At 36.1% G+C, this 17,712-nt stretch overlaps 1 protein-coding gene across 1 annotated transcript in view; it reads right to left on the bottom strand.

The window, feature by feature from the left end:
- The window catches only part of LOC105392805, a 146,797-nt gene that overhangs the window by 87,864 nt on the left and 41,221 nt on the right, over positions 1-17,712 (bottom strand). The window contains exons 3-4 of the mRNA XM_038122421.2: positions 14,078-14,286; positions 5,386-5,521 (exon numbers count right to left, since the gene is read on the bottom strand). Of these exons, the coding sequence (XP_037978349.2) occupies positions 5,386-5,521; positions 14,078-14,286 (345 nt within the window). The remainder of the gene's footprint in view (positions 1-5,385; positions 5,522-14,077; positions 14,287-17,712) is intronic.

Raw genomic sequence — 17,712 nt, forward strand, 5'->3', positions numbered from 1 at the left:
AACATGTGTTTATTTCCTTTTTCCCAGTACAATGGGAATGTTCAAGCGATAACAGTTTTATGATTTTCTTTGCGGAATATCTGCGTTTTGTGCCGTCTTTGTTGTCTTTTCAGTTTTGTTCTTAACTTTCATCCGTTGCAATGAATAGATTGGCTTTAGTTCTTGGGGAGAATAAAAATGCAGATAATACCTAATCCCAAACAATGGGAGAAACAGGTTTACACTCCCATCATTCACTGCACATACATGAGTACATAAAGGAATCTTCCCTAGTGACGAATCAACTTATAAATACGTCCTGCGCACCCAGGCTAGACGCTAACGACTAATCCGACTGGCTAATCCTGTCACACTGTGACAATCCCTAGTCCGTCTAGTGTATGTTACCGAAACGCTAAGAAGAAGAAAAATACACAGAACTGCATGTTGTACAGTTGTACACCATGACACAACAACACAATACATAGATAGACTAAATAAATAAAGCTACGTCCACTTCCAGATACACAAATCCGATTGTGGCCTCTTGTTTAGAGCGGAGAGGAAAGAACAGAGAGACATCGGGCAGCGTTGCAGCGGTGTGGTAAGTATGGGTAGAGAACTGGGCCTTACCACTTAAACTTAGACAATATTTAACAGATGTTTAGCGGTGTGAAACGCATAACAAATGGCTCAAATTTGGTTTTAAACACTTTTTAAAGGGAACACCCAAATATTCCGAAAAACTTTTTTCCGAATTTGATAACACCGAATATGTAATTTACGAAATATTGCAATACCGATTTTTTTAAATATCGAATTATAAAAATTACGATAATTATAATTTCGAATATTATAATCACGAATATTGTTATTACGATTGTTAAATATACGAACGTTAAAAAATACGAATACTTTAATATACGAAAAATAAAATACCTATTTATTAAAATCACGAAAAATTAAAATCCCGATCGGAAATATGATAATTCGTGATTTTGACAAAAATTCATCATATAATATGCCATTTATTTCCAAACTAAAGTGACTTAAGTATAAATTTTATATAGTTTTACATTTTACAATTTAACATTCTATATCAAAATTTTATCAATTATCTTAAATTCATTATGATGCATTATTAATTATTAACTTTACTAAATTGATTACATTTCTATAACTAAGTATACATTATTTATTAATTTAACCAATTAATATCAGTACTTACTCTATTTTTATTACATTATTAATTTAAATTAAGATAATTACATTATTAATTTTACTAAATTGATTACATTTGACAAAAATACATAAACGTATTTAAAACTTCAGAACCAAAACCAAAAGATAGGTGCGACGACGAGCAAAGCGAGGAGGAGCGTGTTAGGTGCACATAGATATCGAAAAACAAAGCGGAGCGCAGCGAAGCGGAGCGGAGCGTTTCAAATATAGAGTAAAATTTTTGTTATACAGTAAAATATTTGTAGTATTTGTTGTTAAGTTACAGAACAAAGCCAATATAATATAAATATAATAGAACACAATTGCTCGGATTTTTACGGTGGTTAACCTTAAAAAGCTTAGGACCCAAACCTAAAGATAGGTGCGACGACGAGCAAAGCGAGGAGGAGCGTGTTAGGTGCACATAGATATCGAAAAACAAAGCGGAGCGCAGCGAAGCGGAGCGGAGCGTTTCAAATATAGAGTAAAATTTTTGTTTTACAGTAAAATATTTGTAGTATTTGTTGTTAAGTTACAGAACAAAGCCAATATAATATAATATAATTGCTCGGATTTTTACGGTGGTTAACCTTAAAAAGCTTAGGACCCAAACCTAAAGATAGGTGCGACGACGAGCAAAGCGAGGAGGAGCGTGTTAGGTGCACATAGATATCGAAAAACAAAGCGGAGCGCAGCGAAGCGGAGCGGAGCGTTTCATATAATACAGCTTAAAAAATATTGTTTGTATACGGATTATGCTGTTAATAAACATACTCGTACTATTTCTAATATATGACTATTTTTTGTTCACTAAAAACATTCGGGAATTTGTATTTTCGGAATATTAAAAATTCGGAATTCGTAATTTTAACAATTCGATATAATAAATAATCGTACTTTTGAAACATCGAAATTATAATATCCGGAATTATGACTTTCGTCATTTTAATTAATCTGTGGTATGAAATTTCGTTTATTATACTATTCGTGATTTTCGCTATTCGGAAACTTAAAATTCGGGATTGTAAATTATTCGGAACTATGAAATTCGTAATTATGAAAATCGTTATTTTCATATTCGTAAAAAAGTAATTCGAAATTCTGTAGTGTACCCCTTTTTAAACAATGTTTAACGTTTTTTGTGGTAATACAGTTAACGTTTACTCACAATAAAGGGATAGCCTAGCGATAGAGCTCATACATTCAGACATCTTGTTTGAGCAAGTATTTAACTTTACTATGAAACAATTATTTTTTTATTACTTCCGGGATATACTTATTAAAATTAACTACATTACATAGGTAAATTTGGGTTATATTTCACAATTCATCAAGTTACCCCTGAAACCAGAAAAATATGTACTGTTAGTAGTGTCTCAAGCTTGTTTTATCGGATATTTAGATCGGTCCATCTCTGCTAAGTTACTACAGTCTCAAACAAAGCCAAATGCCCAACCCAATGTTATAACTTAAAAAAAAAACATTATTTAATATTCCAATACAGCTACATACCTTTTAGCTTGAAAGAAGCCCTACGTACATAAGAGTCTGTATGTGAACAAGCAAGACGGTTTATTCGACTCTCTATAATTGTATTTCTATGTGAATTACGAAATAAAAATTCAAGAGTTTTATTTCAGTTTACATTCATTTTGTATCGGGGATAAACTTATTATAATGTACTTAAACGAGGCAGAACCGACAAGAACCAATAATTAACAGATATTTTTTAATCGAAAACAACTACACACAAAACAGGAAACTTCGATTTCCAAATTCGTATAACTTTGTCAAACTTTAACCCCTAATAAAACCCGTCTGCTAAAACCTAATAATTATGGCTTCCTCACAACAACACAAACAAGGAGTTCCAGTGACTACTCATAAACATAGAGACTTAACAACATACTGCGAGAACTTCATCAAAATATACACAAAGTCTCGCTTCGGCGCCTCAAACTTGCTACGGTACAAGTGAAACAATGATAGCGCTACTGCTATCTCTTTCTACAGCCAGAGATTCTTCTAATTGGGCTTTGCTCGACGACGGCGTTGTATTAAATGTAGATCGTTGTAGAATGTCAACACTTTTGAATGTAGATAACATAGTTTATTGTTACATAGGACAAGATATCCTGTCCTGTTACTGCAAGTACAGATCAGATCTATAAATAGTGATACGATGACCAAACACGTGAGTACAATTAATGTACTTGCAGCTAAGGTTAGACTGTCTTGCGAGTCACATCAGAATACCCCCGCGGACATTACATATGCATGCAGTTGCGAATAGAAAGATGATGAAGCCTAAAAATAAACCACAAAAGCTGACATAACAAACAGACTCCCAGCTAACACTGTCGATTATATTGTCCTATTTGTAAAGACAGGGCTTGATTGTGGCCGCAGCCTAACCAACCCTAAAGTTTTAACGCTGGCTGTCTATAGAGCCTATATTTGCATGGCACATCCAACGGGCACTTGCTGGCTCAGCTGTAACAAATTTCGCTTTGACCGTAACGACATAGGACGTAAACTTTTTTAATATTTTCACAACGTATTACATAATCTGAAAGCCGCTATGTAGGATAAGTATGTAATTTCTGGTTCAGAAAATGTAATTTTGGGTTTTATTAACGATTAACATTATTTCTGTAAAAAAAAAAGTATTTGTGGAAAACGACACTCTGAAAAAGGGTTAACTTTTAACAGTGAACTTCCCGTCGGTAAGTCAATGTACCGAGATATTGAGCAAGTTTCGTTACGGCTCAAATTAAATTAAATACTCTAAATAGCTTAAACAAAAAAGCTGTTCTACATATTCGAGTTTGACCCTGTATTTTATTTAACATCAAAAAATATTTGTCCTTGCCGGAATATAAGTAGGTACCTACAAGTATTTTTTATAAATATTTCCGAAACGCAAAAAGTTACGCATATATGGACCGATGTAATGAGCGCAAATTTATATCTTTCTGTCCGAACATTTTTCGGGTAGCATTTTCGGCATACCAGCTTTTTTATGGGGAAACTTATTGCGATCTGCGAATTGAAACATCCTATGGCTTTGAATATAGCTGATATTATTATAAGTAGCTTCGCTGAACCCGTGTTTTTATACGTAAAACTTACTTTCATAAACTTTTTCAGATAAATTTCAGTAGGTAGGTACTTGGAAGTAATATTTTACTGCAAGTTTTACGGTTCCCTACAGTTGTATTTATTGGGAACCTTCAAAATTGTCGGTAAATTCCTTACGATTGAGATTACGTTTATTGAGACAAAAAGTTCAAGACGATTTGTGTTATGATGTCTGATTTTATTATATTTTCGACCAAACTTTCGCAATTTTGAAGTTTTTGAGTGTGATTTCTTTCTTTGCTCGCTTTACGAATCTACTGGAGAGAGGTAAAACCTTCAAGTATTGACACTCCAATATGCTGAAGTTTTGTGATTTACGTAAGTACCTACCTATGAAACTTTTAATACTTTGCTTATGAATTCGCATGTCTAAAGCATTTTGTAACGCAGGTAACGCAGTTAATTAAGGCAAATTTTACTATTTTAGTTCAGATTAATCTTTTGCGTCTCGTACTTCTTCGGGTCTTCAAATTAGATATGTTGTAAACAATGATACCTACTTAATGAGACCGTTTAAGCCGAATAATAGGATGATATTATATAATCAACGATAATTTAATACGAACAGTATGGAACGTCAGTGCAAAAGAAACGTCTCAACAAATAAGGCCTGGGTCTCCTATTTTATGCTCTATGCGGCGTCCGACTTTGACGTAAACGTTTCTATCAACGTCCTACGGCCTACCTACGGCGTCTACGCGCCAACGTCGGCGTGTGAGGGAGACCGCATCAGTACATTTTTATAGTGAGCATCGTGAAGCGGCCTACGGCGTGACGCTGGACGCGACCTGCTACGTAAATAGGAGACCCGGGCCTAACACCCCACCTTCTTCATTCTACCACTTTTGAATAATCCGACTCACTATGAAATTGTGACTTTTCATTGATACAATGGTCATTAGGTTGAACTTACATAAAATGGTTTGACAGTAAACAAAGTTGTGAAGGACACTTTTTTGCTATGTTCATGTATGAACCGACCCACCATCTTATTCATATATTTTTTATCTAAGCTAGGACATCATAAATAAAACATACACATACCAACAACATATATGTAGGCGGAGCGCACTTGCGTGTGGAACGAGGGGGCATCAGCGGACACCTCGCAGCGGTAGCGCCCGGCGAACGACCGGCTCGCCTCCCGCAGCACCACTTGTTGGGATGTCGACCTTGACACCTGGAAGTAGGGGATGGTTTTGAGTGAGGTCTTAAAGATATTTGTATATGTTAATTTATCTATCCGAGTTTTTTTTTTTTAAGATTTTATTATCACTCCACATACTTTATAACCGTGCCTTTTTGAGAGATGAATATATTGTGAGAGTTTGATTGTTTTTTATCTTCATCTTTTAACTACTCACTACTCAATGTGGAAGCTTATTATATATATATATTACTAACAAAATATTATTGTATAATTTTTTTTTGCACTCCCGGAGGAAAATCTACACAGACACCTGGGAAGAGGACCCAGGTAGTGTCGGCCTTTAACCGACTAAAAACCCCCAGTTGTGCATTTCTTGTTTTTTTTTACTTTGTTTCACACAGTCACACTTACAATTATAATGGCAACAAACATTTGAAGGGTAGGGCCAATGTCAGCCGTCTTCAGGGAACTTAATAGACGCCTGTCAGTGTTGGTGGCCACACACTCCTTTTGTCATAGCTGTTGTTTTGCCTGGTGTTAATGTGTGACAGTGTTCTTAAAACTATCTTAATTTTATTGGTTAGTTCTTATATAGATAATATTAATTCATGATATACTATACAATACCTACATAACAAAACTATAAAATACATGCAATACTGTTTGGCCGTCAATGTAAAATTAAAATCAAAATTCTCCTATTCCGTCCCATTTTGCGTTGCCAAAAGCCTTGATTGCTGGGCAACGACCTCTTTTTCCCGATTTTTTATTGCCATCTTTAGGTTGTACTCGAGGATCCGTTTCTTCGGTGCTGTTATTGCCGTTTTAGCGAGGTTGCCGATAGCGTTCTCAGTGTCATCCGCATAGTAGGTGCAGGCGGTGGTGTGCTTAGTCAGCGCCACTACTGCGTGAGGTATGCTATCGTGCAACTTTATTTTATCTTTTGTTTTTATGATAATGACGGATTCGTACATCAATCCCTGTGCTTCGTGTATGGTTAAGACGCGTGATCCCGTTCCTTCTCCAAACCCTTGGCTGGTCAGGGTCTCTTTTTTTTCCTGCGTATGCGTCACGAATAGAGTGTTGGTTTGGGATTTTGGAATTGCTGGGTCTGTGAACCTTTTCAGCTGCAGGGATTGGATACGCGCTGTGGCTGCGTATATGCCTGAGTATACTTCCCTTAGGGCGTATGCAACATCCATGGGGTTTCTGTATGAGCACAACAGCTCCTGGGTGATTTATTTATTTATTTATTTATTTAATACTTTATTGCACAAATATAACATAAGTGTACAAAAGGTGGACTTAATGCTAAAAGCATTTTCTACCAGCCAAGTGATGTTTGCTACCAGTGTTGGGCGACTGTACCTTAGTTCGAATAGGTTCTCTCTGTCTATGTACGGTAGCTGGTTGATGTCTCCGATTAGAGCAATATCACTGGCACGGGACAGGCGGGCGGCAATTACGATTGTCCCGAAATGGTTCATCAGGGCCTCGCCAATTATCAGGCGTTAGCATCCGACATGTTCTCTAATGCCGTTTACTAGGACTGATGCCATCATACGTACCCTAGTTCTAACCATGTCCCCGATCCTATGCGCTAGCCTGTTTCGTATATCGACGGCCGCCTCAGTTGTCGTGGTGATAATGGTGTCTTTGCTCACATCGAAGTAATTTACCACATCCAGGTAGGTACCCCGTTCACCCAAGCGATGGTGAGCATCGTCCAGCTATTCCAGGTAGCGTTAATGGTTTCCGCTTTTGCTAGGATTTTGTCCTCTAGCATAATCCTGGTACACTGAGCTACGACCACCATTTGGTTGTTGTGTGGGAGAGTGAGTTTCGGGATGTTGCGTTCCCAGGGCACGAATCCGCATTCCTCGCTATAAGCCGCCATATACGCTCCAGTCATTTTGCCTCTGAGGACTTGGCAACTACTGTTATCGTATATGCAGGCTTCGGCCTCCTCGAGTAAAACTTTTAGCCGGCTTTCGTTCTCTTGCCTGTAGGTCTGCATGATCGTTTTGCAGGACAAGAGATATGCCATAAATTCGATGGCGGCTCTCTGAGTTATTATACATATACTTAATTTTTTTTACAAACACAGCGTGACATTCTAGTCATAAAATAGTTACTTTAATATAAATTACATTTTATTATCTACTTATACTGGTGTACATTCATTAGTTCATACCAGTTCTACACTATACGAGTACCAACCCTACTTAATTTGTTTCTTACTTAATAATATCATAAAAAAGAAACAAAAGTTATTAGGTATACATCTTTATGTTCATGTTTATAGCATTTGTTATAATTATTTGACAGACCGCGGTGGGGGAAACTTAATTTGTGAAACAGGATTTTAGTTATGGGCTACACTACAGAATCGAAGCAGGCAGCCCCCAAAGCACCCTCTACACTACTCATTCTTAAATTCTTCTTCTTCTTACCGTGTTGGTGACAAACGCTAGAGCTGATCTGAGATTTGTCACCGGAGAAAAGATTAGCCAGTCAGAATAGCGGTACCTCCTGCAGGTTGACTGGTAGAAAATGCTTCTAGCATTAAGTCCACCTCATTGTACATATTTACTTCTGTATATTGTGCAATAAAAGTATAAATAAATAAATAAATAAATAGCAGTCAGGCGTTGACTGTCCATTGTGCTGGACCTGGATGTATATAGGACATGGAAAGATGGCTTCTTCTGTGTAATTTTTCTATTTTCCTTAATTCTAGAAGATTAAGGCATATTGTCAGTAATTTTACACGTGCACGTGTAACCAACCATGCAGACTATTTCAAGAAATGGTTGCCAACCCGCTGGCCTGCACAGCGGCCTTTGACAGCTTGATTATGATGACAAAAATGGAATATTCCTACAAATATTTGTCGTGGATTTAATCGCACATTTAATAAATAATTGTTCCAAGAATCGCGCACTCTGATATCTCGGCAATAAGAAGAACTCCATAGCAAAGAGGAAGTCCAACTCTTTTGTCGTCAAAGATAATAAAACCACGGAGCCGCCTCACCGTCGCGTCGAGTGAAATTAAAATGAGCAGAGTGGTCAGTGTAAACAAGTTGAAGGGAGCTCTTAGGGCATCTATATTCTGGCGTTTTTGCTAGGTTCCTAATTGGCAAATTTAATAAAAATGTTTGTTCTAAATGAAATGTGTAACCTTTTTATATGGTTAATTTACATACTTGTCTTACAATAATGTTAAGTCACAATTCTGAGTTTTAAAGGTTACCGTTATTATAAACTCAAGAGCAATGAAAATGTTCCAGTGATATTATATAGAACGTCAATGGCAGGTGAAACTTTTTCATTGCTTGTAAATGTACCTTGATTAAATGATTTGTATTCAGATCAGTGTTTTGGTTAGTCACATACAGACATACAATTTAAACTTATATTCACTTATAAAACTGTTTAGTCGGCAGCTATTAAACGCAAATGTGCAGCGCCCCTAAAATGGAACGGCGGCGTTCCCACGAGCAATTTTATTTTCCAATGTCAGATCAATAATGAAAAGTGGGACACAGGATATTGTCAAGTGGGAACTGGTCCTTTAATTGCGTCTTCTTCTAGAAAACTCCGCTGGCGTTGTTGGAGATGTTGAAGAATTTGAAGACTATTATGTATCTCAATGACAATGTTCCTTTACATTCGTATGATATTTGAGAAATGCTTCCTTTATGTGATGAATAATTGTTTATAGTATGAAAACGAACTCTTTCTTATGTAAGATGAGCTTTCTGTTTGTGAATATAGGTAAGTAAGCATAATTGTTATAATTTCTTGCGACGACTATCCTTATATTAAAGCGAAAGTCGAATATCTCGCTCTTACGAGTCACCGCCGCTATCAATAATAATATTCTTATAATAATTCTGAAGCAAAAATAACGCATCCACTTCTAAGCTCCGTGAGATAAAAGCCCTCCTACACAATTCCCGTCTATATCAGTAAATATTTCTTACATCAATGATGATTAATATTTTATATCAAAAATAATCTTGATACGTCTTGAATATGAAACCCTGCATGTTCTTTCTTCACCAATGTTCCAATTTTACGTAAAGCCTCACAAGTTTATAAAGATATGAGATTATGACTTAATATTATATTATGTATGAAAGAAAGAGATTTATAAGTCAATACAAATAACATTTCATTATATTGTAGGTGAATCCAATACCATAAGAATGATCGCTAAGAACATAATAATATTGCATTATAAATGAAATAAATAATGTGAAAGGGCGTCTCTATTAATAAATAATAAATAGGTAATTTATATTTAAATCCAACACTCATGCATACCCCTCAAGTAAGTAATGTGATGTAGAATTAAAACTAAATAAAAAGTGATATAATAACCACATTACGAAGGTACTATCAGTAATTAATATTAGGATTTGCGTTTACGGGGTTTGCTGCTGTTAAATAGCTCGTTTGTTAAGGTGAGCGAGTTTAGATTTAATTAGATTCAGCTAAATGGTTATGAGAAATAGTGTGAATTCTTATAAATAAACACATAGCTATTAAAAGAATGGCATCATGAAAACATAACCAAAAAGAAATGATTACTTAATTATTTTTATTTTCTTGCCCGCACAGCAGTATCACAATCACAGTCCGTAACAGCTGTACAAATATAAACAGAGCCATTACCGGAATTGAGATGCAAACAGATTAGGTAATACTTGGCAATACCTGTTCCGCCCGAAACAGCCGAGATCTAATAAACAGGCAATAACGTTAACGGGAACCGATAAAGGTGTAGCGGTAATCGTTTCGTCGAAATTGAAACGGTTCCAGTCGGGAATTGTTCACAATCGTTATGTTTGAGACATTTCTGTTTCGGTTTTAGCCGAATGGAGATTCTGATATGTGTTTGTTTCAGATTTACCACCTGTTTCGCTGTTTCTGGATAAAGGTTAATATTAACGTGGATCATGCTAAAATGCTCCGAAATTCAATGATTTTTATTCAGGCATCATGAAATTTCCCTGAGTAGGTATACTTACGCTTTTGTAATGGCAAGAAATTGATCAATGATCCTCAAAACAACCTGAATGGGAGAAGATACTGCGAACCCTATGTCCTTCATTAAAGATAGAGGGATTGATGATGATGACGATACGCTTTTGATGCTATTTTAAATTAAGCTTTAGTACATACTGTACGTATCTATAATTTTTTTCATCTGATATTATAGATGAAAAAGACTTATGTGCATGTCTACCTACCCACTAAAAGCAACATATGGCAGAACCCAAACTACCAATATTATTAACATAATACACTATGTAAATATTTCTGCTATCTTCATCTTATCCTCTACATTAGGAAATGTTACGCCAAACTAAAGGGTACTTAGTAAGATAAACATTTGTTGAGTGTACTTGCGAACCACAAAGAGGATTATAGTGCCCTGTAATAACTTACTTGGAGGTTTGTTCAACATGGATTTAACAATAAATTAGATTAACACATTCGTAGTTACAATAAAGTAATTACCCCATTAAGGCTTATACCTGCTTCTGCTTCACAGAGGAGATATCTTTTTAAGAAAACTCCATGCAGACCGCATGGCATACTGACGAACAAAGTAACTTGAACAATGAGTAGAAGACACTTTAGAGGACGTACCCCCTTGACGGTGCAGGAGGGTGGAATGTGTCAATATTTATTTATTTAATTCTTTATTGCACAAATATCCTAACTATATAATATTATAAATGCGAAAGTAACTGTGTCTGTCTGTCTGTTACTCTTTCACGCCAAAACTACTGAACGGATTTGAATGAAATTTGGTATACATACGGTCTAGACCCTGCGAAAGAACATAGGCTACTTTTTATCCCAGAATTCCCACAGGAAATCTTTTTAAGGCGAAGCGAAGCGCGCGGGGAGCTAGTTTTAAATAAATGTACAAAAGGAGGGCTTAATGCTAAGAGCATTTTCTACCAGCCAACCTACAGGAGGTATAGGAAAGCTAGTACAAAGGTGTACAAAAAAAATTTATAGGTACGTCATTGGTGCAAACTATGCCGCTTGGCCGCTATTGGTCCATTACAGCAAAGATGCGCTCCGAATTCTCTCTTATCATTTGTTCATAAATGCAGCATGCAGATGGCCCATAGAAGTAAATAAACTTAACTAAACTTTCATTCTTCAATGATTCGAAGTGTAATAGTATAGAAATACCGCATCTTGAATGGAATAAAATTGATAATTATGTTCATACATATTAGTGATATCCTGATGTAAATAAATAAATAAATATATGGGGACATCTCACACACGGCCATCCGACCCCAAGCTGGGCACAGCCTGTGTTATGGGTATCGGGCAGCTGATATATCTACACAAATACATATTAAATAGTATAAATATCAACAATTAATACCCGAGAACAAATATCTGTCTTTAAAAATATATCTGCCCCAGCCGGAAATCGAACCCAGGACCGATGTAGTGGTTAGTGACCCTGACTGCTAAGCCAACTTAGCAGTCAGGGTCACTAACCACTACACCAGTCGGCCGTCAAATATGTTCTGTTCATACATATACACTTAAATTAGGCAACGGGATTTGTTAAATTATACTGTAAAATGTATGGCTTTTTATTATGAAATTATGTATAATAATATACTGTGCTTTATATTAGGTATTGTATATATTTATCCCAATTCTATGCATTTGTAAAACAGCGTTAATTCGCAAATGTAACTTCCCCTCCGTTCTACTAAAAAAATAACACCTCGGGAACCGAAAAATAATATCTTATCATAAAATATTACGATCTCTTTATAGCCTCAACCTTCTCGGGTTACTGTCGCCAACGCTGCGTCGATTAGAATAATACATACCCATAATAAAAATATATAAGAAAGCGAAATGATACTTCTTGATATAGAATGAAGAAAAATAGAGAAGACAGGGAAAATATTTGGGGAAATACAGTGTAGGCTTCTAACGCCTTTAATACACCTACACGGGCGATGTTACATTCATAACGTAATTTGGGTTACTGGTTTTGTCATAAATATACTTACAATGTTTTTAAGGTAATTTGATAGATAAAGGGGAAAATAATACTTTATCATACGGATTAGGTAGAACACCGAAAATCCAACCACTTCTGATTGAATATGGCTAATTCTTAAAGAAAAGAATGATGCTAAAAAACTTTGCAAGAACTCATCAATTATTTAAGTCTCTGGGGCAAAATTCGTTACAATTTCTTGGAAAGCTCCAACACTTTCGGGAGGATTTCCTGAAATTCATTACGATGAAGTTCGTTTGTTTGCCGGTAAACGAGTGTTAGTGAAATATTTTTTTCACTTTATGAGCGGTATCAATATTTAATCGATAGGTTTTATAGCCAACGAAAAAAGAGGGTTGTTATAAGCTTAATATGTCTGTGTATGTGTGTATCTGTCTGTGGTAACCTATAGCTTCCGAATGGCTGAAACGATTTTTGTATTAAATTTTACATCCATGTGTACTTCTCCTTGAGTAAATGTGAGACATTTAGCTAATGTTAAAAATATAAATAATGTTGCTAAGCTGAGCTTATAAATGGAAAAATAGGACATAAAGTTAATTACCGCTGCAGTTTTTCTTACGGTAAGTTATTGACTTTGTATTCAAGCATGGTTTCAGTTTCCTGGAAAACATCTTTTACATTATCTCTACTGTGATATTAAAAATTTTGTGGCATTAACTGTGCTGCACCAGTACCTATTTACGTTTAAATATATGCGATGATGTAGATAATATTTTTGCTAATTTAAAAGCTAAATAGAAGAAAATGAACTTTTATGTAGGTACCTCTGCACTCGCAAACAATGTTAATTTTTTACCCACAAAATGACAGCAAATCTTACTAATATATAATATACATTTTTTTTTTAATTTGTTCACAATATTTACGTTTTTGGTTAATAATCTTCTTATAGGCTGTTAGGTATAAAATTAAATACTTTAATATTGCAGATGGCATTATCATTATATCATTAAGTTAGCCTTTACCGTTTAGAGTTAATTTGGTGCTGTGTCACTGGAACTTTTTCATTTTAATTCTCGACCAGGCAATCATGTCATGATCATCAGCCAATAACAGTCTACTGCTGGACGTAGGACTCTTCCAAAACACTCCAATGGGAGAGATTTATAGCTTTCAAACATATACGTATATACTCCTAAGATATCTTCAGCCACTGCCTTAGGTGCAGATAGGATTTGCAAACTGAAGCTAGTAAAAGTTAGGGTGCCTTGGGAGAAACATGAGCTGACCAGTGAGTCCAGTGACCGAAAAAGTTTTGCACAGCTGAGAGAGGTCTCTCACTCACTCTCATCGGGCAGTATTGGGAACGAGGGAGACATAAACTTTAGCTTGAACTAAGCGACTAGACCTCTGATATGATGCATATTATAAGTCCCTACTTACTACTGCAGAAAACTACTTAAACAGTCATTTATACTCGAACTTTGAACAAAGAAAATTAGTTTTTAAACACTCAAATACAATTTTGTGTCTTCAGAATTGAATTAATTCAATACTCACATCAACGTCAATCCCAGGCTGCGCGAAGATCCTGGTAAACGGGTACTCTTTCGGAAGATAACTAAAGAACTCCTGCCGCCCTCTATACCACTTCACACTGTACAATGTCTCGTTAGGTTCTAATGTCCACTTGCATCCCAACATCACTGTGTCTCCGAGCTGCACCGCGCTGGGTGCTATAAGGGCCACGTCCTTCAGTGACGACACTTCTGTGGACAAGGAAATAGAGTTTAGTTTTGTTCGAACACATCAGGGGTACTTCTAGGTTTTGTGGAGGATGTCCATATGGCTGTTATTTCAAATTACTAGTAGGTACCTACATTATTGTATCCTAAGTTATATGGATTTCTTTGTATTACGTGTAGTCGGATAGTGAAGTGTTTCAATCAGATAATTGTATTTTAAGGATTGTGCACCTCATATGCATGATATAACTTTTATAAAATTCATAATACCTATGCATCTACGATATTAAATGATGAATTTGATAGTGATAGGCCTATCACAGCAAAAAAACAGAAAACCGCTACTGTAGGTTATTCGATGTTAATGTAATAATGTCGATTGAATGACTTTTACATTCTCATCGATAGGCCCGAGGCAGTAAAGTAGGTAACTATGTATTTTAGTACTTAGCTACCGCTACAAAAAGTAGTGTATAACCTTAAAAAAGGGTGCTCAAGACAGGGTGATAGTGGAAGTACAGTACCTAGACGAAATCTTCTCATATACTTATAGGTAAATTGTATGGTATTTATGTCGGTAAGTATCTCATTTACGAAATATCGCAACACTCTTACTTTCTTAATAATAATATTGTCTTAATTGCCTGTTTGACATTATATAAGTTACTTTATATTAATTAACTTTAAGTCAAACTGATATACGAAAAAAGTCTTCTTCGGAATGAGAACAATAATTAAGTGTAATTCTGTATGTGGTTCGGGGCTCTTCTCAAGACTTTTTAATACGGAACAGTACCTCCCTTATGCCTCGCAGGCACCCTGTAAGCCTGGTGTTATCGCGTCTAACCAGCCCACTACTGCGACGAAGGGTCACTCGTATAAATATGGATCAGCCGACGAAAATATGAGGAGTATCTACTAACCCTTGTTAACCCTATTCAGAAGATATTGCACAATATGGGAGCTACGCCGACCGAGCAGCGAAAAAAGCCGCTTTGTGTGGGAAGAAAACGTGATTATAGTGTCAAAATGCTGGGCAAGATAAGTGTGCCTGTGCCCTGTGGGGTCCATTGTATTCTGTTCTACCTTTGAAAAGCATTCTTCTGGAGATCTAGGACTTAAAAAACGAATATCTTTCCATATTTACTTACGTTGGATTTAGGTACTCAGAAGTTTGTTGTAGTATAAATTTTAGTCGGTATTTGGTGAAAAATTGCAATATAGAGAATTAATATTGGGTTACCTGCAAATGTAGTGAGTTAAAAATATAATTAAATACTGCAAAATGGATGGTTTGCATGTGAGTCACCTGTGACCCTCCTTCGGGTCATCAAGAGAATAGTTAAATACAGCCTCCGTAGGTTAAAAACTTCGGTAATTTTCAACACTCTAAAACATGATTTTTTATTTTATATAACTGAACCAATACATCAAGTAGTCCCCCATTCAATTCCAATCAAAGCTATAAATTATATTCGAATGGCTCTTTTGCAAAACTAAATATTTGAGCTGTTTGAAAATATTGTTGTGAGCTTCGATAAAAAATATGTCCAAAGGATAAATTTAAATAAATAACGGTACAACGAGTTTATTACATTTCAAACAACAAAGTGAATTTATAAAAGCCCTTTTAAACAACTTTATTTTTAACTTCACACTTTAGAATTTAATAATTATTGTACAACGAATTTAATAAGATGTAAAATGTATTTCTAAAGATGATGAAGATAGTATACTGTTAGTAGATAATAATACTCGTAATGTTTAATTTATGTTTATCTCTTTAATATTCAGATCTATTCCAATATATATATATATATATATATATATATATATATATTATTAGTAGGTGCGATTACTAGTAGTGTATAAAGAAAATTCGACGGCTTGATGGTGTAGTGGTAAGTGACCCTGACTGCTATGCCGAAGGTCCCGGGTTCGATTCCAGGCTGGGGCAGATATTTGTTTAAAGACAGATATTTGTACTCGGGTTTTGGGTGTTGATATTTATATTTAGTATGATCTATCTATGTACTTGTGTAGATATATCAGCTGTCCGACACCCATAACACAGGTTCTGCCTAGCTTGGGGTCGGATGGCCGTGTGTGAGATGTCCCCACTTATTATATTATATATTATTATTATATAAAAATAATAGAAAACTTATATTTGACTGTATGTATATATTTACAAATGTTGGTGGCGCTCTTCTGTTGCACCGTGGTTGCACCCCACCCAAAGGTACCCATATATAAAATAGACTTACTTTAAAATATCTATGATTTTTACTCGTGATCTTACAATACAATTACTGTGATAAAACTAACCTACTTCCAAAATCGTGGTCCGCAGCTAACATTATCTTACCTTCCTATTAAGTAGAAACAAGTTGAGCGAGTTAGTTAATTAAAGTCACAAAGGTCCATTGTTTGCCTTTTGAGACGTAGCCGGGCTCAGGATTACAATGTCCCTTTAATGCAATAGCCTTGTCAAAATAACTAAGTACTGTATCTGTCTCTGAGCCAGGCCAGGCTAGGCTATAGGCACATGACTCTATACAGCGTGATGCAAAAGTGGTATAGTATACAGGAGGTCATTTTTAACATCTTTTGTTAGAAACTAAGACTATTCGCAAGTACTTTCCGGCTAAGCTGAAGCCGAATCGTCCGTAGTCGAGCGGGCCTCAGTGATCGTAACTGATCGCTGAGGTTAAGCAACAACTGACACGGTCAGCCATTGGATGGGTGACCAATTTCAAGTGGTGCTTTTCTGGACGCTTCCGTGCTTCGGACGGCACGTTAAGCCGTGGGTCCCGGTTGCTGCTTCGGTAGCAGTCGTTAAGCCTAGTCAGAGGCCTTCGGGCGGCTTGAAAACATCTGACAGTCGGGTTGCCCACTTACCCGACAACTCTCTCAGCACAAGCTTGCTTGTGTTGGGGTCCACCAACCCGCACTTGGCCAGCGTGGTGGACTAGGCCTAAACCCTTCCTTCATTGGAAGGAGACCCGTGCCCCAGCAGTGGGGACGTAATGGGTCGTGATGACTTTCCGGCTTAGTATACCAATTTTGCAACACTCGCTTTAAATTATGTTATTAAAAATAAATCTTATGAATGACTGCATGACTGGGGAATTTGGCGTAACATGAAATGCAGTAATTATGATTAATCTTTTTATGTACCTATACAGTGGAACAAAAACATGGAAAACTGATCCTAAAAATGTCTTTGCATAAACGACTGTATACATTTAGGTATATTGCTGATAGTCTAGCTAGCTAAAGGTTGGATTCGCTGAAAGTCTAAGTAGAGTGTGTACAATCGTACATACCAAAGCTTATTTGTTATATTTTTTTTGAAAAACAGCGTTACCTAATTTCATGGTGTTGAGTTGTGCTCTCCTCTTTTTATCTAGGAAAATTAAATGTACTTGGTAAAGAAATAATACATTT

This window comes from Plutella xylostella, chromosome 22 (assembly GCF_932276165.1).
Source record: "Plutella xylostella chromosome 22, ilPluXylo3.1, whole genome shotgun sequence".
Lineage (NCBI taxonomy): Eukaryota > Metazoa > Arthropoda > Insecta > Lepidoptera > Plutellidae > Plutella > Plutella xylostella.